The sequence below is a fragment of the Indicator indicator genome, chromosome 32 (assembly GCF_027791375.1).
Source record: "Indicator indicator isolate 239-I01 chromosome 32, UM_Iind_1.1, whole genome shotgun sequence".
Lineage (NCBI taxonomy): Eukaryota > Metazoa > Chordata > Aves > Piciformes > Indicatoridae > Indicator > Indicator indicator.
The window spans coordinates 2,373,963-2,401,496 of record NC_072041.1 but is presented as its reverse complement, the minus strand read 5'-3'; the positions used below and the strand labels follow the sequence as shown (position 1 = coordinate 2,401,496).

At 51.6% G+C, this 27,534-nt stretch overlaps 2 protein-coding genes across 2 annotated transcripts in view; both read left to right on the top strand.

Annotated features, from left to right (window-relative positions):
• Positions 1-84: 84 nt before the first annotated feature.
• Positions 85-19,528, top strand: VWA1 (von Willebrand factor A domain containing 1). Its single transcript, XM_054394961.1, has 7 exons — positions 85-195; positions 268-388; positions 8,499-9,062; positions 14,078-14,356; positions 15,312-15,584; positions 16,683-16,952; positions 18,328-19,528. Exons 1-7 carry the CDS (start codon positions 181-183, stop codon positions 18,366-18,368), a joined length of 1,563 nt encoding a protein of 520 aa, XP_054250936.1. The 5' UTR covers positions 85-180; the 3' UTR covers positions 18,369-19,528.
• Positions 19,529-21,326: 1,798 nt separating this feature from the next.
• LOC128977375 (ATPase family AAA domain-containing protein 3) overlaps positions 21,327-27,534 on the top strand; it is a 29,720-nt gene continuing 23,512 nt past the window's right edge. The window contains exons 1-7 of the mRNA XM_054394885.1: positions 21,327-21,543; positions 22,357-22,433; positions 23,038-23,139; positions 24,616-24,675; positions 24,960-25,029; positions 25,656-25,821; positions 27,002-27,071. Of these exons, the coding sequence (XP_054250860.1) occupies positions 21,327-21,543; positions 22,357-22,433; positions 23,038-23,139; positions 24,616-24,675; positions 24,960-25,029; positions 25,656-25,821; positions 27,002-27,071 (762 nt within the window). The remainder of the gene's footprint in view (positions 21,544-22,356; positions 22,434-23,037; positions 23,140-24,615; positions 24,676-24,959; positions 25,030-25,655; positions 25,822-27,001; positions 27,072-27,534) is intronic.

The following is a 27,534-nucleotide window of genomic DNA, read 5'->3' as shown; positions in this document are numbered from 1 at the left end:
AGCAGGGGTGCTGTTTGTGCCTCTCCTCCAGCTATTCCTGTCAAGATGGATTTATGACTTTAGAAGGAGTAGAGGAGGGGGGTGGGGGGCAGAGAGAAGGAAGGGAAATTGCCTCCAGGAGCCAGAGCTTGCACCAGAGCCCAGCAAAACACACGCCAAGGAGCAGTCGGATCTCAAGGCATGAGCAGTGCAGAAGTGGGACCCTGAGATCTGCTGGATCCATGCACATAATATGACTGATCTTAAGCCTTTCATCTGCCTTCACAGAGCCCAGCTTTTGGATTTAAGGTAGTTTGTCCAGGACCAGGCTTTGCTATGTTGGCCAAGACAGTTCTTTCTCTTGGTCTGTGGCTGCAGTTTGCTGCGGGACAGAGCACACCTGAGAGAGGTGAGTGCCTGGAAAAGCGAAGGCTTCCCTTCCTGCTTCCCCCTTTTCCTACCTTCTGCTCCTCACAGCTTCTTATCAAACCTCTGCAAGGTAAAAGCTGATCTTTCACTGCTGCTCTAGGTGTATAATTGATACTTGCCTGTTCCTTTGCTGGCAGGAGGACCGAAGCAAAAGGTCTCAAATTGCTGTATTGGAAAGAGTTTTTATCTTGCTTGTTTCCATGGTTGCTTCAGAAATTTGCAGTTTAGTGCAAGCATGGAAAATTCCTGACCCCCTCCCTCACTGTGTGCTGCAGACATTGATAAAGAGAAACAGAACCAGAGAGGGGCACTCTACCTGTCCTTCTCTTGCTAATCTCTCTAATCCAGTCATTGTAGTTCCTCTTTAAAATGCTTGCTCTTGGATGCTGTTCAAGTCTGACAGCAGGGAAAGGCACATGGAGGAGCTGAGTGTCTCACCCCTGGTTCCTGCTCTGGAGGAGCTGAGTGTCTCACCCCTGGTTCCTGCTCTGGAGGAGCTGAGTGTCTCACCCCTGGTTCCTGCTCTGGAGGAGCTGAGTGTCTCACCTCTGGTTCCTGCTCTGGAGGAGATGAGTGTCTCACCTCAGGCTCCTGCCCTGGAGGAGCTGAGTGTCTCACCTCAGGCTCCTGCACTGGAGGAGCTGAGTATCTCACCCCTGGTTCCTGGTCTGGAAGAGCTGAGTATCTCACCCCTGGTTCCTGCACTGGAGCAGATGAGTGTCTCACCTCTGGTTCCTGCACTGGAGCAGATGAGTGTCTCACCTCTGGTCACTTCACTGGAGGATCTCAGTGTCTCACCCCTGGTTCCTGCACTGGAGGATCTCAGTGTCTCACCCCTGGTTCCTGCACTGGAGGATCTCAGTGTCTCACCCTTGGTTCTTGCACTGGAGGATCTCAGTGTCTCACCCCTGGTTCCTGCACTGGAGGATCTCAGTGTCTCAACCCAGGTCTCTGCACCTGGTGCTGGCCAGAAGGCTTAGCCCACAGCATGGTGACTGAGCTGATAAATTCCTTCTGTGCTGCTTTGTGTCCAGAAGAAGAAAAAGGCTGTGTTTGTCTGCAGCAGGGCCGTGTAGCCCAGTGTGAGAGAAGTGTCCCTCCTGTCTGTCTGCACAGGAGACCCTCGGACAGCAGCCCAGACTGCTGGGCTCTGATGCTGCCTGTGCTATGCAGAGCAGACTGTGTCTGGTGGAGTCTCCTTCTCTGGAGACTTTCAAAACCCACCTGGATGCATTCCTGTGTGGACTACCCTAAGTGATTCCGCTTTGGCAAGGGGGTTGGACGTGATGATCTCTTGAGGTCCCTTCCAGCCTCTAATGTACTGTGATACTATGATGTACTGTGATACTATGATGTACTGTGATGCTCAGATCCCCTTGCAGGCTGCTGCTTTCTGTCCCTCAGTGACTCAGATCGGTTCAGAGATGGCACTGCTGCCTCTGGCATTGTCCCAGTGCTGGGTGTCCAGCAGTGATCTCCATTCTCATGCATTTCAGCTTCTGTGGGCATTTACGTGGCAGTTCCCCAGCCCAGGCAAAAAACAATGCTCAGCCCTTCAGGGTATGCGCTAAGCCAGCCATGGCTTTCCAGAAGGGTTGTGCCTTGCTCCAGAGGCAAAGCTGGGTACGTGGTGGTGCTGCCATGCTGACTTGGGCTCACCAGCTGCCCAGCAGACTTAGAGGAAATGAACCTGCTGGTGGGCAAGGTGCCCATTGCTCAGCAGCTTTGATGTGGGCACCACCCAGGCTCCTCCCTAAGGCGGCCTTGAGCAAAGAGCCAGGCTGGCAGGGCTCCTGGGCAAAGGCTAGCTCTGGTCTGGAGGTGCTGTGGTGGTGTGCCAGGATGACACCATGAGAGGAACTCTTTGAGAGGAAGGCATGCAGGTTTGTGACTCTGGTTCCTAGGGTCCTGACTGGAGGGGAATGGTTGTGGCTTTATTCTCAGCTGCAGTGGCCAAGGTGAGGAAGCTACTGGGCAGGCAGTGGTGCTTGTGCATGCTCAGGAGTGAGCACCTTTTGCAGGGCAGTGGTTATTGACTTAGTGCAGCAAGGCACAGAGTGAAGGCAAGAGCACCTCATGACCAGTTCCAGCACTTCTCTCTTTGGGTCCAGACTCAGCTCTCTGTTGCATCAGTGTAAAGTGCAACCATTTGGTAGTCTGAGCTTTGATAAATGAAACTCAGATTGTCATCACCTGCCTACTCTGGACTAGCATCAGCAGCAGATGCTGGGGATGTTGCCATCCCTGGGATGAGAATAAAGACACAACCCATGGCTTGCAGAGGGGATCCTGCACTCTGAAGCACAGCTCAGTACCTGGCATAATTCCATGATTCCAAGACTCTGGAGGCTCTAAATAAAACAGCAGAGATAGCGCAACTCCTGAAAAGCTCAGAGGAGGTGGATGACAACCCAGCTCCCCTCCCACCAGGTGAATTTCTGAAGGGCTGCTCCTCAGCCTGCAGCCTGTAGCCTGTGGCATGGAGGAGCTGGAAGCTGCAGAGGAGGTTTGGGGTCTTTAGCCACACAAGTCCATTTTGCTCCTTAAGAAGGCAGGGGGTCCAGCTGCTCCCTTGGCACAGGCCTCTCTCTATGCTGGTTTTAAGTGTAGAGCACCTCCTGGAAGGCTGGCTGGGATCTCTCTCTTCCTGGGAAAGGTGATGTGGCTCTCCCCCTGCCTCTCACTGTGATCCCAAAGTGCCACGGGGAAGCACAGGCTGTGTTCTTCAGCCTCCATGGCTGGCTCCACTCACAGGAGAGCTTTTTCTCCTTGCATGGTCAGAGAGTGAGAAGGGCAGACCCATGTGGGATTTCACACATAGATAACCAAGGCAGGACATGATCTTTTTTGGCTGTTCAGTGGTGGGGATGATGGTGACTCCACCACCTCCCTGGGCAGCCTGTTCCAATCCTTGACCACTCTTGCAGGAAAGAAATTTTTCCCAACGTCCAACCTAAACCTCCCCTGGTGTAATTTCAGGCCATTTCTTCTTGTTCTCTTGCTGGTTACTTGGGAGAAGAGCTCAACCCCCACCTCACTCCAACCTCCTTTTCAGGGGGCTGCAAAAAAGGTCTCTCCTCAACCTCCTTTTCTCCAGACTAAACAACCTCAATTCCCTCAGCCACTTAGAAGCAGAGGTCTGGCAGTTTAGAGGCAGGGAGCTGGTTATGGATGCTCCTTCTCTCAGAATCCCCTTGAATGTGGAAAGCCTTCATGTGGCACCTTGCCAAGCAGCCAATCTTGGTGTGGTTTTTTGTTTTGGTTTTTTTTTTTTTTTGCTCCAAAGCAAGGAAACAGCTTGAAAGCAGCAGCTGCTTACGTAAGGCAGGGATTTACTGGTAACAAATCCCCACAGCCCCACCTCTGGCACCCATAGCCCTGTTTATATTGGATGAAGGACAAAGAGTAGGAAGAAAGATGAGGGAATTGAAGACCTAGGAGGCTGATGCTGGAGTGTGCAGTCACTTCAAGTGTGGCCACACTCCTGATGTGGTGAGATCCCTTGCCTGGAGTTTTCCTTTTTTTGTTGTTTGTTTGGGGTTTTTTTTTTCCCAATGGATTCTTTCTGCAGAAAAAATCTGAACAGGAGGAATTTGTTTCCATCTTATCAGGGCTGAGCCTTGAGGAGAGGTAACTGTGATGGTATTTGCCTGCCTGAAGGATTAGCCTCCTGCTCCACCCAGAGACAAGCCCTTCAGCTCCAAAATATACACCTGCCCACCAAAGGAGCTGGTGCTTTTGTTAACCAGTTGTTAACCAGTTAGTGCTAACCAGCTGTTGCTAACCAGCTGTTGTTAACCAATGCTTTTGACCCCCCAGGCAGAGCACCGTGGTGCCAGGGTGTGGCTGGAGCTTTCCCTGCAGGACCTCCTAATGAACACAGCTAATTCCTGCAACGTGTGGAGGGTCAAGCCAGGGTTTAAAGGGTGCTAACATCATTGGCACAGGCTGCCCAGGGAGGTGGTGGAGTCACCATCCCTGGAGGTGTTCAAGAAATGCGTGGCCATGGCACTTGGGGGCATGGTTTAGTGGCCAGGGGGGGTGCTGGGTTGATGGTTGGACTCAATGATCTTGAAGGTCTTTTCCAGCTGAAGCAGTTCTATGATGCTATGACCATGCCCAGCTCTCTGGGTGCCCCAGAGCTGTAGGGTGCAGGTAGGAGCATGGCTCTTGAATCTCTGCAGATGTTCTCTCCTGAGCAGCTGTCCCATGCTGGCTGTTCCCCCACATAGGTAGTTCTGGCAGTATTGGGGTTTTGCTTGCTCTGCTCCCTCGTGGTGCATTCCACACTCCCTTCCCTGAGTGCCAGTGGCTGTGACCTTGTCCACCACTTGTGAGCAGTGTCCTCTGGCCATCCATCCCTGCCTTGCCCTGCCAGGGCCAGAAGCTTTCACAGCTGTTGCAACACTGGTGAGAAGAGTGGCACCCCTCCAGCTGGTGAGGGGCAAAGGGGACAACCCATCATTTCCTTCTGGCAGGCAGCAAGCCTCTTGCCAAGATCTCTCACTGTGGCTTGTGCTTCTTCCAGCAGAGGGGAAAGCATGAGCCATGGGGATGTGTGCCTGCTTTGCTTCCTGCAGCCAGGAGCTCTGAACAAAGCCCCTGTGCTCTGCTGGAATGCCAGTTGGAGACTGGGATCTCTAGGAACCAGTGGCAGGGACCTGCAGGTCACAGGTGCAGCTCTGCTGTGTGATGTGGTGATGAAACTGCCTGTGGCTAAGGGCAAGCTGGAAAGCTTACTGGACTTCATTTTCTGCTCAGCTCTGAATGCCAAGCTGCTGGGGGTGTGTCTGGAGCACAGGCTGAGTCCTGCTGGGTCATGCAGGGCTGGCTGTAATCCGTGTGGATTGCCAGCCCCACCACTGCCCTCTCCTAGTATCTCTCCAAGAAGCTTTAATGCTCTCCATCCCTGAAGGCTCCATCTGATTTCTCCTGTTGGTTCAGGAGCTCTGCTATGCCTCTGCCATCTCAACCAGCACCTGGCAGAGCAGAGTGGCTCCTGTGCTGCCTTGGTCTCTGCAGCAGCACAGTGACTGGTAAGCAGCATCTTCATTTGACCCTGTGTGCAAGAAGCCTCTGGGCTTCCTTCCAGTAACACCTGCAGTAAGGGTGGTCCTAACTCATGTGTGTCCCTTCTGCCCCCATCCTGTGGACAGTCCCAGGTCTTTTCTCCAATGGACATTCTGCTGACATTCCTGAGCACACAGGCACCAACAGTCTTGCCATGCTTCAAGCCCAGGCACTTCTGCCCTAGCTGCCCAGGCCAGCATCTGAATGATACCCAGGGAGGGACATAAAAAGCAGAGGAAAGACTGGCCAGGAATCCAGAGCAGGTTTAGGTTGGATACTAGGCAAAAACTCTTCTCTGAAAGGGTTGTGCAGGCCTTGAACAGGCTACCCAGGGGAGTGGTGGAGTCACCATGCCTGGAAGGGTTCTAAAGCTGTGTAGATGTGGTACTGCAGGACATGGTTCAGAGGTAACCTCAATGCCTTGGTCTGCTGGGTTAACAGTTGGACTTGGTGATCCTACAGGTCCTTTCAAATGATCACAATCATCAAAATGATTCTATGATACTTAGACTGAGCAAAGAGGATTGAGCTTGAACTCCTCCATTTTTGTTTCCTCTCCTTGAGTCCCTTGTGTTGCACCCTGAATGGCTCTGTTCTTGCTGGTTCATGACCTTCTCTGTGCTCAGGTTGTTAGGTTTCACTGCCAAGACCTGATAGACCCCTTGTAGCCATTCACTCTTGCCCTGCCCTGGTGCTTTCCCTCCTCTTGGCTTTGCTGGCTCCTATCTGCCTCTTGTTGGGGCTTAGCAAGCCCCTGCTCCCCTCTGCCAGGCTTGTTGCTATCTCTGGGCCTGCCCTGACACAGTTTTCTGCAGGGGCAGAGCAGTTTGCCTGAGCTGTCTCCTCGGAGCAGTTCAGTCCACAGGAGCTTTGCCATTCAGTAGCCTCCTGCCTTGTGGTTTTGGCTCCCACACACGACTCCAGCACTCAGCCACTGTGCTCCAGAGCCCACACTGCTTGGCCATTCCCCATTCCTGATCCCTTCAGCTGATAGAGGAGCCCAATTTCTGGTTCAAGGATGTCTGCTCCTGCCTTGCACCTCAAATCTGTCAGAAAGCAGAATGGTGGTTCAAAGAATTCCCAAGCCCTCACTGATATCCCAGCTGCTGCAGAGCTCCCAAGCTGTAAGCGTGGTAGAAGGAGGAGTCCCCTGTGTGTCTGTGCTTTCCACACAGCAGCTGAACTGAAATGGTTAGAAAATGAGTCAGATGGAGGGAGACCACACCTTCAGAAGCAGGCTCTCCCTGCCACTTTGCATTCTTCTGCATGCATGAGGCTGTGCAGCTCTCTCCCAGACACCTTGTTCCAGAGCCCCTTTGAGGTGCAGCTGCTAAGACTATCTGGGAGAGGAGGTCAGGATGTATTGAGCAAGAAAGCATCAAATCAGCCTGGCTTTGAAGAAGTGATCTAGGGAGGAGTGCCTCCACTCCAGACCTTCCTGCCAACAGTGGTAGACATCAGGGAGCTTTCTGCTAGTCTTGTGTGGACTGCAGCCCTTGGACCAAGAGGCAGCCAGGTTTGAGAGTCAGCCACCCCTCCTGGGAGAGCAGATCCAGCAGTTTTCCTCATCAAATCTCTTTATCATTTCATTCTTTCCCAAATCCAGCTCGTTTTCCTTCCAGACACTGCTACTGGCATGAGATGGGGATAAAGCTGCAAGTCATTTGGGGCTCAAAAGCTGCTCCTGAGCTTGGCAAGTTGCTCTTGGTCTTGCAATGAGCACTTTGCTTCCTCCTCTGGGACTGCTGCATCTCAGCCTGGAGCAGCAGCTCGGGATGGCAGGGGCTGGAACGGGCACAGGGATCTGCTGGCTCAGGCTGGTGAGGAATGTTCCCAGCTCAGCCTGGTGTTGTGTAACAAGAGGTGTCAGTGAGAGCTGATGTGGCTCCAAGGCATTTCTTTTTTCTGCAGCAGGGATCCAGGACTTTCAGCTCTCCCTTGATTTCAGTGCTTGAGCTCCTGCCTCTTTTCACTGCCTTGGCCTTTCAGTTTAGCTGTGAGGGATCAATAACCTATCTGATGGTTCCATTAGCATCTCAAGGTGTTAAAAAAGACCTGCTGTTGATCAAACAGATGAGTCTCAGCACTAGGAAGATGTGGTGAGAAACTCCTGGGTGTTCGACAGCAGCACTAAGAATAAAGGCCAGGAGCCCTCACACTAGATGCAAATCATCACACAAATTAAAAAGGAGCAAACCCTGAGGTGTTCACCCAGCAAAGGAGCAAACCCTGAGGTGTCCACCCAGCAAAGGAGCAAATCCTGAGGTGTCCACCCAGCAAAGGAGCAAATCCTGAGGTGTCCACCCAGCAAAGGAGCAAATCCTGAGGTGTCCACCCAGCAAAGGAGCAAATCCTGAGGTGTTCACCCAGCAAAGGAGCAAACCCTGAGGTGTCCACCCAGCAAAGGAGCAAATCCTGAGGTGTTCACCCAGCAAAGGAGCAAACCCTGAGGTGTCCACCCAGCAAAGGAGCAAATCCTGAGGTGTCCACCCAGCAAAGGAGCAAACCCTGAGGTGTTCACCCAGCAAAGGAGCAAATCCTGAGGTGTCCACCCAGCAAAGGAGCAAACCCTGAGGTGTTCACCCAGCAAAGGAGCAAATCCTGAGGTGTCCACCCAGCAAAGGAGCAAACCCTGAGGTGTCCACCCAGCAAAGGAGCAAACCCTAAGTTGTTCACCCAGCAAAGGAGCAAACCCTGAGGTGTCCACCCAGCAAAGGAGCAAATCCTGAGGTGTTCACCCAGCAAAGGAGCAAACCCTGAGGTGTCCACCCAGCAAAGGAGCAAATCCTGAGGTGTCCACCCAGCAAAGGAGCAAACCCTGAGGTGTCCACCCAGCAAAGGAGCAAATCCTGAGGTGTCCACCCAGCAAAGGAGCAAATCCTGAGGTGTTCACCCAGCGAACTTCTCACTGTGCTGTGAGGCTGGGCAGCAGATAGCCAAGCTCTCCTAGCAGACCCCTCTGCAGGCCTGGGCTCACATCATTCCACTAACTCATCTCCCCCTCTCTCTTCCCCTGCTAGGTCCTCAGCCATCCATCCCCAACTCCGAAGGGGACCTCCTCTTCTTACTGGACAGCTCTGGCAGCGTCTCCTACTATGAGTTCTCCAGGGTCAAGGAATTCATGTGGGACCTTCTGCAACCTTTCACCTTTGGCCCCAAAGACGTGCAGACCAGCATCATCCACATCAGCACCACACCCACCACGGAGTTCCCTTTTGACCGGTACCAGTCTGCTGAGGCTCTGCACCAAGCCATCCGGGACACTCAGCAGCTCATGGGAGACACCAACACAGGCAAAGCTCTCTCCTATGCCAAGGAGAAGCTCTTCAGCGATGCAGCTGGTGCCAGGGCAGACGTGCCCAAGGTGCTGGTTTGGGTGACAGATGGCTTCTCCACTGATGACATCTCTGAGCCCATGCAGCAGCTGAAGGACATGGGGGTGACGGTCTTCATCGTCAGCACGGGGCGGGGGAGCTACCTGGAGCTCTCTGCTGCTGCCAGCCAGCCTCCTGAGAAGCACCTGCACTTTGTGGATGTGGATGACCTGCCCATCATCACCAAGGAGCTTCGAGATGCTATCCTAGGTAGGGGGAAGTCAGGCTGGGGTCTCTGGGAGGTTGGGACATGACCATGCCTGGCTCTGCAGGGTAGGTGAGGTAAGACTCTCCTTAAGCCAAAGCACCTCCTGAGGTGCCTTGTCCACAGTGCTGTAGCTCCTAGGCCATGGCTTTTAGGAGGTCTTGGACAAATATTTCTATTCCCCTTGGAAAGTCCCAGCTCCTGGCCTTGCAAACTGAGGTGCTTTGTCCACAGTGCTGTAGCTCCAAGTGTAAACTAAGGCTTTTAGGACAAATATTCCCTTTGGAAAGTCCCACGAGTGAGCAGGACAAATTCCCTTCTGCAGACCTTGTGCTTGCCATGAGTTGTTCAGCTGCTAAGGAAGGAGGTTCTCAGCACATTAGCAGGGTGATTGTTTTCCTCTCTCAGATGCTGTCTGGCTCGTGCCAGCTGCTGGAGGTGGAGGACACAAATGAGATGAACACCTTGCTTAGACAAAATGGGCTGTGCATGCCTGGGGAGGATTTGGTCCTGTCAGCACCCTCAGATTCTTGTCAGAGTAGGTCTGACATCATGGCAGGCACAGGGGCTGGCACAGGCTAAGCTGTGGAGCTCCTACCTACAAGTGGCTGAGGATTGTCCTTCTCTTACAAAGAGCAGTTGAGGATGGTTCTTGTTATCAGCACTCAGACTGCAGGAGAGGAATGTTTTTGTTCCATAAATGCCTTGTTGTAACGTGTTCCACATCCTCCAGATCCATGGTCTGGCTTGGCTAGCAGAGCCCTTGGAAGGAAATCCCAGCCCTGACTCGTGAGGCTCAGAAGCCAACCCCTACCTCTGTTGCTAGCATGGTTGTGGCGGTTGCTGTGCAGGGAGCAGGAACAGGCAGCAGACTTCATTTTTCAGCAGTCCTGTTCTTTCAAGCATCCAGAAAAGAGTCTGAGGAGACCCAAAGCCCTAATCATGGCCAGAAGACAGGCATTTGGAAGCCAAGAGGAATACCTCATGCTGATCTGCGTGCAGAGAGGTGGAGGCCAGGCTGTTCTTACAAGTAACAAGCAACAGGATGAGAGAAAACAGCTTCAAGCTGCACCAGGGGAGAGTTGGGTTGGACATCAGGAAATTTTTTTTCCCCCAAAAGGGTTATAAAACCCTGGAACAAGCTGCCCAGGGCAGTGGTGGAGTCCCCATCCCTGGAGGGATTTAAAAGCTGTGGAGATGTGGTGCTGGGGGAGGTGGTTTAGTCGTGACTTGGCAGCTCTGGGTTAATATTGGGCTTGGTGACCTCGAAGGTCTTTCCAGCCAAAAGGATTCCATAATTCTTTTTGCAGCTCTTGAATGCCATCACAGTGGGAGTGCCCATGACTGCAAAGCAGAGGCTTTGCCTCAGCCTCCCAGGTGCTTCTGGATTTGTTTGGAAAGCTGAGTGAGCTCCTAGGACTTTGCAGACTTTCCACTGGTTTGCTGGAGGCTCTCTGTTTTAATTCCTCATTTGGCTTCTGCTATGTGAGCTGCTTTGGGCTGGCTCTGGAGTGTCCAAGTAACCCTTTCCACAGGATCCTCTCTGTGTGGCAATGTCTTTCCCTTTCCAGCCATGCTCATGTCACAGATCACAGGCAGGGACTGTGTTCCCCTCCAGTCATTGAATCATTGTGGTTGGAGGAGACCTTTAAGACCATCAATCATCCACCTCTCTCCTGTGTGAGTATGGGGCAGTACCAGCAGTGCTTCTGCTGTACCAGACACCACACAGCCCCCAGGGGTTTCATTCCAAGTGGTTCAGCAGTTCATTCTCTGCCCCCTTTCTGTAGGGGCTGCATTTTCATCGCCTTCAGAAACTGGGTCAGAGATTTGAGCAGTCACATAACAGAATGAATCCTCAGGGCTGAGCAAGGGGTTTCAATCCTAGACAGCAAGGCAGTCACTACTTGGACAAGGAGACAAGAGGTACTTTTCTCTCCCAAACTGTATTTCTTCCCTGCTCCAGGCTCTGCTGAGGGCAAGGGATGAGATGTCTCTGCCTCAGTTTCCCTTTTGAAACACCTGTCTGTGCCACAGAGCAGAGAAGATTGAGCTGCTGCTTGGACATGGGGGACCTGGAATAGTTTCAGTAATGCTGCTGTGCAGCAGGGTGCAAGACAGGGACTGTGGCTGGCTCTGTGTTCTCTTCTCCCTTGCCACATGGTCCTGCCACAACAAGGCTGCAGAATGCAGCAGGCTGCAGTTCTCAGCCAGCCTGGCCATGGCCACAGCTGGCTCCTGACAAACACTTCTGCCTGCCCCCTGTGAAGGAAAGGCAGCTCCAGCTCAGGCTTCTTCCATTGCACTTGGTGCCCTCCTTCTGGAGAAGGACCTTCAGATTTTGTGAAACTAAGGCATTCCTTTGAGGTGACATCAGGTTCTGTGCTAGCACCCACTTGCTCTCCACTCAGCCTGCAGAACTGGCAGCTGCTGACTTGTTTCATCCTTTGGCATCGACTTCTGGGCCAAGTTCTGCAGGACCCCACCTGCCCAGCAATCCCAAAACATCAGCCACATCCCATGAATATTCAGGGCAGCACAGTGCTGATCTGAAACAAGGTCCTGGATAACTCCTGCTGCAGTGAAGGCTTTGAGCTTAGTGTTCTCTGTTGGTCACACGGAAAGCAAGTGACCAGAGGGAGTGATCTCAGATCTTGAATGTCCACTCTGGCAATGAGGAAGCCCAGAGCCAGAACCCCATCCATATCAAAGCAGGGAAACAGCCAAGAACAGAAATGATTTGTCCCAGGTCCCAGCTGAAGCTTCTGCAGGGAGGGAATGCTGTACCCAGGGCTAGAACAGGTTCAGCTGCTGCATTTCTTACCCACATCACCAAATCAGCAGCATTCCTGTCAGCCTGATCCTGACCTCACCGGATTTTAGGGGATGCCAGCAAACCTGTGGCCACAAAATGGTGTTTCAAGGCACCAAGGGGCAGGAGGTGGAAGGCAAGTGTGTCACAAGCTGTCTCTGAGTGCTGCCTGGACCGAAGACAAGAAATTAACTTGCTGCTTCCCTCCAGCCCAAGGAGGTGCTGTGAAGCATACCACGGGCATCTCTTGCCTGGGGCTTGTTGCCCTCTTTTCTCCCCCAAGGACCTGTGCTCTGGCAACAAGGGGCAGAGCTGCTTGCTGTGAGCTTCCTGCAACACATCCCTGACGCTTTCATCTGCCTGCTTCATTCCCCGTGTCCCCAGACCCTGCCTCCAAGCTCGCTAATTTTCCTCCCCCAAGCTTTTGGCAGGACTTTTGGTGCCGAGGCTGTTCCTCTGTTCCCTGCTCCTTTGTGGCTTTGGCCGCTGGTAGCTGTGAGGCTCACAGAAGGGTGCAGTGCCCCAGGTCCCGTGGTGCTGCCTCCCACCCTCTGCCTCCTCCAAGCTCGGAGCGGGTGGAGTGCTGCTGGCTGGCAGTGTGGGGATGGGAGCAGGCAGGGCACGGAGAAAGGAAATGTTGCTGCCTGCCTGGAGAGCCAAGGAACAGCTCAGAGGAAAAACTGAGGCAGCTTTATTTGGTGCAGGGAAATTGGCAGGGACTCGGAGTGGCTCGGAGGAGGAGAGCTGATCCCCCCCCCGATTAAGGGACAAGCGGGAGAGGATGCGAGGATGGCTTCTGGTCTCCCGCAGACCTCTGTGCCTCCTGTCACCTCTGCAATGGGCAGCCAGTCAGAGCTACCTGCAGGAGAATCATAGAACGGGTTGGGTTGGAAGGGACCTTCGAGATCACCTATCTCCAACCCCTCCCTGCCATGGGCAGGGACAGCTCCCACAAGCCCAGACTTCATCCAGCCTGGCCTTGGACACCTCCAGGGAGGGGGCATCCACAGCCTCCCTGGGCAACCTGTTCCAGGGTCTCACCAGCCTCACTCTAAAGAATTTTTTCCTAATTTCCAGTTTAAATCTGCTCTTTTCCAGCTCAAAGCCATTCCCTCTCATCCTGTCACTGCAAGCCCTTGTAAAAAGTCCCTCCCCAGCTTTCTTGTAGCCCCCCTTCAAGTACTGGAGTACTTCAGTATTCTGAAGTATTTAAGCTTGAGCTGGAGGGTACAAACATAAGGATTCAGGAGTGGCACTGCACAGAGAAAAAGCACTTAGGGTTCAGAGTGATTTTAAAAGTCTTTTTTTAAAAAGAAAAAAGGGGGAAAAAAAGAGAGAAAAAGCATCTTTGTGTCCTTGAATGCCACTTCCCTGGAGCTAGAAAAAGTCTTGTGTAATTCTGCCCCTCTGGAAGACAAGAGAACAGTGGAATTGTGCCCAAGCTGGGCTCAGGAGCACCAGAGAACAGTGGAATTGTGCCCAAGCTGGGCTCAGGAGCACCAGAGAACAGTGGAATTGCGCCCAAGCTGGGCTCAGGACCATCAGAGAACAGTGGAATTGTGCCCAAGCTGGGCTCAGGAGCACCAGAGAACAGTGGAATTGTGCCCAAGCTGGGCTCAGGAGCACCAGAGAACAGTGGAGTTGTGCCCAAGCTGGGCTCAGGAGGACCAGAGAACAGTGGAATTGTGCCCAAGCTGGGCTCAGGAGCACCAGAGAACAGTGGAGTTGTGCCCAAGCTGGGCTCAGGAGCACCAGAGAACAGTGGAGTTGTGCCCAAGCTGGGCTCAGGAGCACCAGAGAACAGTGGAATTGTGCCCAAGCTGGGCTCAGGAGCACCAGAGAACAGTGGAATTGTGCCCAAGCTGGGCTCAGGAGCCCACACATATCAGAAAGGTCAAGTAGCAGAGGAAGCTGGGGGAGCTGCAGAGTGTCAGAAGAGGTATTTGTGTCTGACATTTGGGGTTTAGAACTCAAAGGTAGCACAAGGCTTGAAGAGAAGTCTATGTGTAGGGGGAGAGAGAGGGAAGACAGCACAAGCGTGGCTCTGACTGTTGAATGTCACGAAACAATGGAGCTCTGTGAAGCACTGCAGGGAGTGGCTTCAGCTGGGATGAATGCAGCAAGCTCCACCGCTGCTGCATGGTCCCCAGCTGCCATGTTCTGTGTGATAATGTCAGTGCTGATTTCTTGCTGCTGTTTCTCTCCCAGATGTCATCCAAGCAAACCAGCTCCACGCAGTAGATGTCACCTCCAGCAGCTTCCAGCTGGTGTGGCCAAAGCTTCTCTCCCAGGAAACTGACTACTACACCCTGGAGTATGCCCCAAGAGATGATCTGGGCAAGAAGAGGACAGAGCAAGTGTCTGGGGCTCATACAACCCTCCTGCTAAGCAACCTTGCACCAGAAACTACTTACGAGGTGGCTCTCATCCCAGAATCCAACGTCCATTACTTCCCTCCTCAGACAACCAGGGTGACTACACTGGCAGGTAAAATGTGCACAGGCATGGCCAAGGTGAAGCCTGCACTCTACTGAGCCTCACATGTCTCAAGCAAACAGGACAGCCCTTGGCCTGCATCCCCTCCCAGGCTCATGGGCTGAAGGGAGGAGGCAAATGCTTGTGGTCAGGACACAACACAATCAGCTGCTTTATGCTGGCACTCAGCTGGCAGCACTTTCCTTAGAGGTTCTGGGCTGCCCAGAACAAGGGATGCAGTCTGATGGTCATAAGATGTTCTTCCAGCCTTATATGAAGCTGGGGGGAAAGCAGAAGCCTGGGAGAAGAAGGCAGGAGCTGTAACTTGCAAGTATCTAAGAGGGCTGAGGTGTAGAGCCCCCAGGGGATAAAGCAGGGGCTGCTGCACACTCTTGCTGCTGTCCCAGGGCTGCCTTGTGTGGATTGCCACTGCCAAAGAGGAATTTTGCCCTTAATAGCTGGAGCAGCTGCTGTGGGGACAAGGAGATCCCTGTTTGCTCCCTGGGGGTGCAGGCAGGGGAGAGGAATGCTCCTGGAGCTTCTCCAGGCAGGTGTATCCATGGTGGGAACCCCAGGTAAGAGGGAAGGAGAAGGGCAGCACTGGGAGCCAGCCAGGCTGCTCCCTTGGGCCAGAATAACTCAGATTTATGCTGGATAGCAAGGTGCAAAGAAAGGGCACACTGAGGAGATGGGCAGGTGACAAAGGCAAGGTGAACTTGCATCCAGTCTTAACCAACTGCATGCAGGAATGGTTTTGGCTGAGCAGTTTTGCCCACTCTGTGCTGCAGAGGTAGAGAAACCATTTCCTTAGGGCTGAGCTGGGTTTGTGCTGGCTCTGGGTGACTATCAACACCCACTTGCTGGGTGAATTTTCTTCCACCTCCTGGAAGCAGGTCAGTTACACTCCTCTGACAGCCTTCTTATGCCTTGAGTGACATCCTCCTCACAGCTTTGGCTTTGCTTTCAGAGGAAATAAGCCCAGCTCAGGTTCTCATCTCAGAGTCTGGACCACACAGCTTCCACGTCAGTTGGGCTCCAGCACTGGACAGTGTGATCAGCTATCAGATCCTGTATGGCCCTCTCCCTGGGAACTCAGTGAAGCTGCTGGAGGTGGATGGGAAGCACAACAGCACTGTGGTGGACAAGCTGACACCCAACACAACCTACCTAGTGACAGTGACTGCAGTCTACAAGTCTGGAAAGGAGAAATCCCTGTCAGCTAAAGCATGCACTCAGGAAGGTGAGTGAGCAGCTCCCTGCTGATGGACACAGGGAGGCTTTGGAGTGTGCAGCTTTCACCATGGGGATGGCAGGGAGCTCAGCCAGCTCAGTTTCTGGGAGGGGGATGAGGGAAGGGGAAAGCTGCAGCTCGTGATATGCCATTAGGATGTAGCAGATGTCTAAGGCACAGGGCTGGGGGAGAACCAGGCACAGACAACATGACTGTGACTGCCAAGCTGCAGTCCACAAGCAGAATGGACCTGGAGATCCCTGAACCTCCCTAAAGAGGAAAGAAGACTGCCTGTCCCTTCTATAAACTCAGTGCCTGTCCTTTGGTGTGATTTAGCACCATGGGAATCTCGCCAGCAGAAGCTTCTGTACCTGTAAAGATATTGCAGGAGGCAAAATCCAGCTCTTATCAGGACTCAGGAGTGAGGAGCTCAGAGAATGACAGCAGCTGAGGTTGTGGGAGGTGGTCAGCCAGCACCTAGCAGTGCCAACAAAAGTATTGTGTGCTGGGAGCAGGACCAAAAAGAACTAATTAGGCTGAGTTTCTTCAGTGTGGAGATGGAGGGTGATGAGTTACTGTGCCTCTGCAACAGAGGAAAAGCAGGCTGGCTGGGAAGCCCTTCTCAGCAATCCCCTCTGGAGGAGAGCCTGAGGGAGCTAAGGGCTCTTTAGCTTGGAGAAAAGGAGCCTGAGAGGTGACCTCATTGCTGTTGATAAAGATGTGCAGGGGGAGTGCCCAGAGGCTGGAGCCAGGCTCTGCTGGGTGATGCCCAATGCCAGCACAAGGGGCAGTGCTGGAAGCTGAGGCATAGCAAGTTCCATGGAAACAGGAGGAAACATTTCATCACTGTGAGGGTGTCAGGACACTGGGACAGGCTGCCCAGGGGGGTTGTGGAGTCTCCCTCTCTGGAGATATCCAAACCTGCTTGGATGTGTTCCTGTGTGAGCTGCCCTGGGTGATGCTGCTGTGTCAGGGGGATTGGATTGGATGAGCTTTCAAGGTCCCTTCCAGCCCCTAACGTTCTGTGAGTCTATGAAACAGGAAGCTAGGTGCTGAGCACCACTCCCAGACACACGGCCCACAGTAACTTGGATCTTCTTTCTCTAGAGGGCTCCAAAGTGAGGCACCTTCGCTTCGAGGACATGGGTCCCACCACCCTGAAAGCCTCCTGGGACTCTGCTGATGGGAAGGTCCTGGGCTACAGAGTCAGATGTCGGCGCCAGGCTGGCCCCTCCTCGGTGCTCAGCGTCTCTCCGCAGGTGCACAGCGTCCTGCTCACAGACCTGGCCTCAGGCACCACCAACAAAGTCTGTGTCAAGCCCATCTACAAGAACCAGCCCGGCAGGAGGCTGTGCCGCATGGTGCACATGCAGCCAGGTGAGCTGGGGGGGAGGCACAGCCCTGGGGCACTTTAGGCAAGGGAAGTGTCCTGGGGGGCAGCTGGGTGTGGGACACCAAACACTTGAACCAAGGGAAGTGTCCTGGGGGGCAGCTGGGTGTGGGACACCAAACACTTGAACCAAGGGAAGTGTCCTGGGGGGCAGTTGGGTGCTGGGCATCAAACACTTGAACCAAGGGAAAATATCCTGGAGGGCAGTTGGGTGCTGGACACCAAACACTTGAACCAAGGGAAGTGTCCTGGAGGACAGTTGGGTGTGGGACACCAAACACTTGAACCAAGGGAAAATATCCTGGAGGGCAGTTGGGTGCTGGACACCAAACACTTGAACCAAGGGAAGTGTCCTGGGGGGCAGTTGAGTGCTGGACACCAAACACTTGAACCAAGGGAAATGTCCTGGGGGGCAGTTGAGTGCTGGACACCAAACACTTGAACCAAGGGAAGTGTCCTGGGGGGCAGCTGGGTGCTGGGCATCAAACACTTGAACCAAGGGAACTGTCCTGGGGGGCAGTTGAGTGCTGGACACCAAACACTTGAACCAAGGGAAGTGTCCTGGAGGGCAGTTGGGTGCTGGACACCAAACACTTGAACCAAGGGAAGTGTCCTGGGGGGCAGTTGGGTGCTGGACACCAAACACTTGAACCAAGGGAAGTGTCCTGGGGGGCAGTTGAGTGCTGGACACCAAACACTTGAACCAAGGGAAGTGTCCTGGGGGGCAGTTGGGTGCTGGACACCAAACACTTGAACCAAGGGAAGTGTCCTGGAGGGCAGCTGGGTGCTGGAGACCCAACACAGAGGAGCCCTCATGTTTGAAATGCTCTGTGGTCACCAGCTGGCTTGCCAGGAGGGCTTCACCCTCAAAGGTCTGCTCATAGCTGGGCTTGGCCCCCATTTTTAAGAGTGTTGCCCCTCCTAGTGGCATCCTGTTTGCAGGCAGGAGGAAAAGTCTACAGTGCAGAGAGTCCTGCAGCTACTTGGGGATAACTTGGGTGGGAAGACTGCTCCAAACTGGCATGGGCAGTGGAAGAGGTGTTTAGAAGTCATTTGAACTCTTGGCTACTCTTCACTTTTCAACGTGGCAGAGACAAGGCAGCTCTTAATCACAGCTACAAGGCATCTGCTTTCCTCCTTCCACTGCCCAGAAGCCTCTTACTGTCACGAAACACAAAGGGATTCTTGACAGGCTGAAGTAAGAGCTAAAAAGAAGCTGTGTGGCAGTGCAGAAGCTCAGCCCTTTTCCCAGCAAGAGGCTGGAGTGAGAGTGAAGATGATCACAGGAATGAGGTCTCTGACTCAGTCAGATTTGGAGAATGGGTGGACAAAGCTGACATTGTCCTGTTTGTGTTCTTCCAGCTACAGAAGCCCAAGGATATAAGCATAGACCGAGAGCGTGACAGACTGGAGTGAAGCAGTTCCACACTCCCACTCCAGGCAGAGCCAGGAACCTTGCTTGGACAAAGACTTGGACAAAAAGGAGTGGCCAGGAGAGGAAACCAGAAAGCTCACAGATCATCTCCCAGCCTGCACTGTCCTGGTTGTAAAGCCTAAAGGCTGTTTCCAGCCAGCTTCCCCCAAAGCTGGTCTGGCTTGGCTGGCTGGGTGGAACAACCAATCCAACTAACAGGTCCCAAATCTCTACCCTCTTATATAAAAATGCCTGGCAAATAAGAAAGCAAAGGCAAAGAAGTGGAGCCACACTCTTGCTTGCTTACTGCCTCTTCTCTATTTATTAAATATTGATACAGTTTTATTTTTGTGGCTTAGCAGCAGGTTCAGGACTCAGCTGTTTACTGCCCTAGGCTTTTGTTCTGGGCATCTGCACTCAGAAAAAAAGAAAACCAAAATTGCAAGGGGCCAAATCCATTCCTGCTGTCACCAACCATTGAAACTGATGCTTGACAAAGAGCAGTTTCCCTCCAACTCACTCACTGTATTCAACAGGTAGCTCAAATTAGGTATCCTAAAAGTATCATCTCAGGAGTGGCAGGGAGAAGCACTGGGAGAAAGAACATAAGACAAAAAAAATATGTACAGGATGCAGAGGAGATTGGGTGAAAGGCACCAGGAGTTCTGAGAAGAGGCACAAAAAGAGGTTGTTTGCCCACTTGGCCCTTGGCCAAGACATGGGGACACTTCATGGAGACCTTTTGTAAAATGCAAGGGCAGTTTAGTGGTCTTTGGTTTATGGCAGAGCTTGGTTGGTGATGTCTGAGAAATGGGACATGTCTGGATCACAACCACTGAGTTACTGTGGCATCACCAAACTGGATGGGAGCAGCTATGTGGAGATTAATTAGCCTGTTCTGGGACTAATTATGGACAGTAAGTCTCCAGGACTGTCATGCACTCTAAAACTGCTAGCACATCTTTAGTGTCCTGCCCTGGGCTTCCATTCAGTGCTACACTTAAACATCAAGCTTTTGGGAAAGAAGAATAAAACTGATTCTGCCACTTTGGCTTTTAGGAAAGAAGAGTAAAAGTGATTCTTCCACTTTGGCCCTAGATCTTAATTTGTTGTCACTAAGCTACCTTTTGGAAAGGCGAGCTGGGAAGAAAAGAAAGGAAAAGAAAAGAAAAGAAAAGAAAAGAAAAGAAAAGAAAAGAAAAGAAAAGAAAAGAAAAGAAAAGAAAAGAAAAGAAAAGAAAAGAAAAGAAAAGAAAAGAAAAGAAAAGAAAAGAAAGAAAAGAAAAGAAAAGAAAAGAAAAGAAAAGAAAAGAAAAGAAAAAAGAAAAGAAAAGAAAAGAAAAGAAAAGAAAAGAAAAGAAAAGAAAAGAAAAGAAAAAAGAGAAAAGTTTTATTAACTGGTGACAAAGCCATGGTTCCAAAATTCAGAGCTTAAGGCTGTAAAGAAATATATCTCCTATTCTGGTAACCAAAGCCAGCCTCAGTGGGAACAGCTTCCCTCAGTAATGCTTGCTCTAGTTGAAATTTATTGCTTCTTTGTCCTACACGTGGAACTTTTGTCTTAAAGCTGTGTTGTATGTTGGAGAGCTCCCCATGCACTGTCCCTCCATCCTGCAAGCCCTCCTTTAGCTCTTTGCTTAAGGACTTCTTAAACCAGCTCATTTCGGAGCTGAGAGGTACTGCCCTTGTCTCCTGAGTGCTGAATTCATCGTGGCTGGGTTTGTGGAGCATTTGCCTTGGGCTATCTTCTTGTACAGGAGGAAGGGGTAGGAGGGAGCTGAGTCATTCATTAACTCTATAAGAAGATCTGATTTGTGTTCTCCTTTGGAATGTGCATTTGTGACTGATTACTCTTAATGGAGACTCTGTGCTGAGGGGAAGCCTCTGGAATCTCTCATGCAACAAGATAATCTTGTTCCTTCCTGCTGTAGGACTTCTAATTTTGCACAACCCCCTGCATAGTTTACTAATACATTAAAGTGTCAACCCCTCAATTGTAACACATCCTTTTGAAGACAATTAAATATACAATACATGAACTATTGAAGGATTACTTTGTTCTTGATGGCAATAAGAGCAAATCTACCCAGTTTAGCTTTTGTTCCAATGGGTTGTAGGGGTAGAAAAGGTGGTATTCATCTCAACTTTAAATGACTGAACAGCAAGTGTCCCACTCATGACTTCATGGATCTTTACCTCCCCACATGCCCCCCAAAAAGTGTCAGAAATAGGTAAGTAGAAATCACAGAATCATGGAATGTCAGACTGGAAGGGACCCCGAGGGTCATCTGCTCCAACCTTTATCAGTCTCAGTGTCTCAGCTTCAGTAAGAATTGTTTTACATGGAGCTAAAAAGTAAACGTCCCTTAAATCTTGGCAGAACTTGCGACCTTTAAAGGTCATCTAGTCCAACCCCGCTGCACTGAGCAGGGACACTCCCACCTAGAGCAGGTTGCTCAGAGACCCGTCCGGCTTGACCTGCAGTGGTTCCAGGGGTGTCGACTTTCGCATGCTTGTCGCACTCTAATCAGTTTGATGGGGAGCAGATTTGCCAGCGAAATAACCTTTGTATGACGTAGAAATGTAGGTTTAATTTTTTTTTTTCACCTCTCCATTCCCGTTAGCAACTCCTCCGCTCTGCCGTTGCTAGGGCGCAGCGCGAACCGCCCTAGTTTGACCTTCCCCGCTCCCCATCCCCATCCCCTCGCTCCCGCCCACCAGCCCGCTCCACAACCAATCGCATTCCACCCCTTGGCCGCGCCCGCCGCGCCGCTCCGTCAATCACAGCACCATGTGGCCGAGGAGTATGCCTGCCATATGTGACGTACTAAGTGCGACCGCGCCTCTGTCCAATGAGCGGCTGCCGTGGTTGCCCCTCGCGCAGGCTCGCGGGGAGCGGCGCGTCCCGCGGGCGCCGCCCAGCCGTGCGCGTGCTGCCGGCTCCGTCATGTCCTGGCTCTTTGGACTGAACCGCGGCGCGGCCCCTGCGGGCGGCGGGGAAGCGGCGCCCGGAGCGCCCGGTCTAACGCTTCCACCGGCCCCGGGCGGCGGAGCGGCGGGGAGCGGAACTGGGGATCGTCAGTCGCCCAAGGACAAATGGAGCAACTTCGACCCCACGGGCCTGGAGCGGGCGGCCAAGGCGGCGAGGGAGCTGGACGCGTCCCGTACGTGAGGGGTTGGGGTCGGGATGGGGGGCGGGCGGGGGTGGTTCCACTGCTCGCTCTGCCTGCAGGCTGGCAGTGTGCAGTGAGTGCTGCGTTCGGTTTGGGGCCCTCGCCGCAAGAAGGACATTGAGGTGCTGGAAAGGGTCCTGAGGAGGGTAACCAAGCTGATGAAGGGTCTGGAGCACAGGACTTGTGAGCAGCGGCAGAGGGAACTGGACGAGAAAAGGAGTGGAGACCTTGCTCTCTACAACTCCCTGAATGGAGGCTGGAGCATCTCCCAAGGAACAAGCAACAGGGCAAGAGGAAATGGCCTCGAGGTGCACCAGAGGATGGCTATTAGAAGATACTCCTTGACTGAAAAGGGCTCTCAAACACTGGAAGAGGCTCCTCAGGGAGGTGTTTGAATCTCCATCCCTGGAGGGGTTTAAAAGCTGCAGAGATGTGGTGCTGAGGGACTCACACCAAAGAAGTTTTTCCTCATGTTCAGATGGAACCTCCTGGGTTCTAGTTTGTGCTTGTTGCTCCATGTCCTGTTGCTGGGCACCACTGAAAAGAGCCCAGCCCCATCTTCATGATCACCACCTGGCACTTGCTGAGCATTGAGAAGATCTCCCCTCCAGGTTAAACAGCCTCAGCTCTCAGCCTTTCCTCCTCACAGAGATGCTCCAGGCCCCTCAGCATCTTCATAGCTCTCTGTTGGACTCTCTCCAGTAGCTCTGTGTCCCTCTTGAACTGGAGAGCCCAGAACTGGACACAGTACTCCAGATGTGGTCTTTGTGCTGGTGGATAACCTCTTCCCACTGTCCATTTCAGGCCATGCCAAAGATGCTCTCAGTCTTGCCCAGATGCAGGAGCAGACCTTGCAGCTGGAGCAGCAAGCCAAACTGAAGGTACATTGAAACTCCTCACTTGTGCAGCCAGCCCAGCTCACACAACTGCCAGCTTTTTGGGGAGGGTCATAAGTCAAAGTCTCATTTTCTAGCAAGCTACAGAGGGTGCAAAATTTTCTTGTTGCTCCTCAGCTTCCCCATATAATAGTTGCTTGGCTTTCAAAAAGGCAAAAACAACCCTGGAAGGTGAAGCACAAACTGGTCTGGCCTATTCTTGGGCATGTTTTAGGGTACAGCCTGCACACCTCAGGTGGGATTGTGACTCCTGGAATATCACCACCGTTTTTAGGCAATGACAAAAATTTCTTGCAGGGAACTGTAAAACAGTTGAGGGGAGGACAGACTCCTGCTTATTTTGTAAAGGAATTTGAGAATGGTTTGAGTGTTGGTTTGTTAGCTTGGGGGTTTTAAAGTAAAAGGATATAATCCTGAAATGTCTCATTTTGAGTTTGCTTAAAATCACATTTTCTGGTCATATTTTGTCTTCCTTGTGTTATTGGTCAGCTTTGCAGGGTGCCACTCTGATTCCTTGGAATGACCACAAGCATTTCTCTACAGGATGACAGATTTGGGCTCCCTTGTGATGATTTTTTTCTCTTTGTAGGAGTATGAAGCTGCCATAGAACAGCTGAAGAATGAGCAGATACGAGTGCAAGCAGAAGAGAGGAGAAAAACACTCAGTGAAGAAACAAAACAGCACCAAGCAGTAAGGGAATGAGAGAGGGAAGCCAAGTGTTGGGAGACCTTGTTTGTGTCCTTCTTGATGAAAAGGCAACAATGCATTCATTGCCTCTTTTGGGGGTGGGGGAAAGGGGATCATGGGCAGCCAGGGAAATTCACAGACCAAGTCTCCATCCTCTGCTCTTGTTTTGTAGTGGCTTTGTAGTGGCAAAGAGGCTTTGACATCTTGAGCTTTTCTTACTACATTCTTGAATGTCCAAAGGAGCTGATAGTAGCAGCTGCTCTTATTGGGTGCTCCTTGAAATTTTCCTGAAGGAACTTTCAGAGAAGTGCTATTGAATGTGCTGAGATACACTTCCAGCAGCTCATGGCGTGAAAAGGTTGAGGACCACTGCCTTGTCATGTGTGTGTCTTAGACTGGACAATGAAATGCCTCCTAAGTTCTTGAAATTGTAGTCTTAAGTAGCCCTGAGCCCTGTTTCTTCCAAGTTTGATCTTCTATACAGGGAAAAAAATACCTTAAGGGGAGAAGTGATGCAAATCTGAGTTACCAGGGGCTGAGCAACATTGGTGCTTCCTGGTGTGTTTTAGCATGAGTCACTGATGTGACAATGGTGCTGCAGTCAGGGAAATGTGAGCTATTAACATAAAAGCTAACTTACATCTGGTGACTTTTTACTTTGAGAGCACAGAAAATGAGGGGATTGATGAAGTCTCATTGATTGTCTAGCTTGGGAAGGTAACCAAAACTGCTCCTTTGGCACATGTTGCTTTTTAACCCATTGAAGTTTGGACTTTGGACAAGGCTGGTTCAGGAAGCAGACTTCACAGTCACCTGCTCTGCTCATGAGTTACCTCTTGAACTCTTGCAGTTCACTGGGCCACGTTTGAAGTCAAAGCCAAACTTGTCATAAGTTACTTCTGAACTGCCATGGGGAGATAATTTGCAAGCTGTTCTGCTGTCTGTGTGTTTGGAATAGAGAGTAATATCCCTTGTATGGGGAGTTCAGTTGCTGGTGGATGTGGGCCCTCAGACTAGGTTCAGTTGAGTGTACGTGAATTGGGCTTGTGCCAGTTGCAGGGGAGAGGAGCAAGAAAATCAGACACAGGCAGAAAAATCCTGACAGTTCTATTGCTTGCAATCACCAGGGGCCAGGTAAAATGTTTTAGAACATGAAAAACCTGTTTTTCCTAGTAGAGCAAGTTCTTTTCTGGGCCAGGAAACACTTGTTCTTTGTTTTTATATCTGTTGCACCTTAAAATAAAGTCAGGCTCTAAAGATTCCTCACCCTAGAGCAGTGTTTGGTGCTGCCTGAGAATGTTTAGCCTTGTTCATATTCCAGCTCAAGATTATTTGTTGGTTTATGTCTGGGGTGGGGTTTTTTTGTGTTTTGCTTTGGTTTTTTTTCCACCTGCATGTTCCAAAACTCCTTGCCCTCAGGACTAGCTTCTCTTAAATGCTACATTTTTATCCTCTGAACATTCTTTTCTTGTTTTGAAGCGAGCCCAATACCAGGACAAGTTGGCAAGGCAGCGCTACGACGAGCAGATGCGACAGCAGGTAGGCTGCTTCCTGCTTTAACCCTTCTTCTTTTGTGCCCTTCTTCAGTCAGAGTGGTGATCTAAAGCTGTCCCCCAGCATGCTGGCCAGGCAAATCAAAGGTCAGGAATCAGGGCAATGTGCCTAGGAGGATGGGATTAAGAGTATGAACCTGGGAGGTGGGAGAGGAAGAGTGCTTCAACCGGAGCACTGGCTACTTGGAAACATTTGGAGTACTTTACACAAACATCTCCCTGACCAAGTCCTTGCAGCTTTAACACACCTTCTGTCTTCTCTGCCTGTAGCAACAGGCTAATGAAGAGAACCTGAGGAAGCAGGAAGAATCTGTACAGAAGCAGGAAGCCATGAGGCGTGGTAAGCTAGTGACAGTGGGCATGTGAGTGCTCTCTGCTGATCTTTGACTCCTTGCCCATGGTGGTTGGTGATGCTTTATGTGTTCATGGCATATGGACAAGTAATGGGCAAATCCCAGGAGCCTGGAGAAGAGAAGGTTCTGGGGAGACCTTATAGCTGCAGTTCAATCACTGAAGGGGACTTACAGGAAGGCTGGGGAGGGACTGTTTACAAGGGCTTGTGGTGATAGGATGAGGGGCAGTGGTTTGAAGCTGGAGCAGGGGAGATTTAGGTTGGACATCAGGAGGGAGTTCTTCACAGTGTGGGTGGTGAGGCACTGGAACAGGTTGCCCAGGGATGTGGTTAAGCCCCTGTTGAACTTGATGTGTCCCTGGGCATCCTGATCTAGTTGAAGGTGTCCCTGCTGCCTGCAGGGGGTTTGGACAAGATGCCCTTTGAGGCATCCAACCTGATGCCATCTGTGTAGGAGCTCCCAGTTGCTTCCACGATCAGTTTGGAAGTGGCCGCTCTAGGAGCAGCAGAGCTGGTGTGAAGCCAGGATGTGAGGCAGTGCACCTCTTACCTGCCTGCTGGCTGGGGTGAACCCAACCCAGAGCATTGTCCTCTTCTCTGTTGTGTTTCTCAAGCCACTGTGGAGCGAGAGATGGAGCTGAGGCACAAGAACGAGATGCTGCGCGTGGAGGCGGAGGCCAGGGCCCGCGCCAAGGCTGAGCGGGAGAACGCAGACATCATCCGGGAGCAGATCCGCCTGAAGGCCGCCGAGCACCGCCAGACCGTGCTCGAGTCCCTCAAGTACGTGCAGGCCACGGGCCTGGCAGGCTTCTCCTGCTGTGCATTCCTCTCAGGAGCATCAGCAGTCAGTCTGTACCCTCCTGTACTCTGATTCTCTCAGGAAACCTTCGCTTTCGCTTGTCGTGCGACACTGCGCCTTTGGAATCAGTTGGGTTGGAAGGGACCTGACACCTCCCACCAGCCCAGCTTGCTCAAGGCCTCATCCAGCCTGGCCTTGAACACCTCCAGGGAGGAGGCATCCACAGCCTCCCTGGGTAACCTGTTCCAGTGTCTCCCCCCTGCACCCTCACTGCTAAGAATTTCTTCCTAATCTCCAGCCTCAATCTCCCCTGCTCAAGCTTCAATCCATTCTCTCATCCTATCACTACAAGCCCTTGTCCTAAGCCCTTCTCCAGCTTTCTTGCAGTCCCCTTCAGGTACAGAAAGGCTGCTCTAAGGTCTCCCTGGAGCTGCCTTTTCTCTTTTATGCTGAGGGAGGTAGAACACTGGAATGAGTTGCCCAAAGAGTTGGTGGAGGTTCCATCCCTGGAGACATTCAAGATGAGACTTAATGGAGCTCTGAGCAACTGGATCTAGTTGGGGATGACCCTGCTTACTGCAGGGGAGTTGGACTAGATGACCTCTAGAGGTCCCTTCCAGCCCAGTGCATTCTATGGCTCTATTCTGTGATCATCCCCTGAATATGAATCAAGAGACTGTTCACAGAGTTGTGAATTTGACATCATTTTCCCAAGAGATTTTTTTTCAAGTCTTAGAGAATAAGGTTGAGGCTGAGTTACTCTGAAAGCTTTCAGAGTTTTTTTCAATTTCTGAACATCTACCATGAAGGTACCAAGCAGCTTGTCTCCAGAGGGGTGAGCATTAAGATTCGTAATCTGTTGCTTCGAGGCCCCTTGGATTTTGAAGAATGAAGAACCTTTTATTACAGTTCAGCACCAGTAATGCATTGAAGAAATTGATTGCATCTTGATGCCAGATGCTTTTCTGGATTTCATCCCAGATCAGATGTAAACACCAGATGATTTTAAATGTATCTGCCGTGCTTGTTCATGTTTCTGTTCCCAGGTGAGCCCTCAGTTAGCTCTGACTGGTGCTGAAGATGATGATTACAGAGTAGAAAGCTGTAAATGGTTTGAATTCAGTCTTTCCAATCCCCTTCTCTCCTGTTTGCTTCCCACAGGACAGCTGGGATGCTCTTTGGGGAAGGATTCCGAGCCTTTGTAACAGACTGGGATAAAGTCACAGCCACGGTAAGATTGTGACATGGAAGGTCTGTCAATGCCTGTTGAACTAACTCCTTGCTCTGCTGTGCTTACAAGCTGTAAACCAGGCAGGGAATTTGCTGCTTGCTGCTCTCTGCAGCCCTCATTCAGGGTGAGATTTCAGATTTTTATCCAAGTTGTCTTCTCTGGATAGATAATTTCTTGGTGAAAGGCTCTGGCTTTAATTGATCAACAAGATAGAGAGTCCTGGAGTCATAAAATGGTCTGGGCCAGAAGGGACCCCTAAAGGTCATCCAGTCCAACCCCCTGCAGTCAGCAGGGACATCCTCAACTAGATAAGGTTGCCCAGGGCCTAGTTGAGCCTCACCTGGAGTATCTCCAGGGCTGGAGCCTCAACCTCCTCCCTGGGCAACCTGTTCAGTGTTCTACCACCCTCATAGTAAACAACTTGGTCCTAACATCCAATCTAAATCTGCTCTTCTCTAGTTTG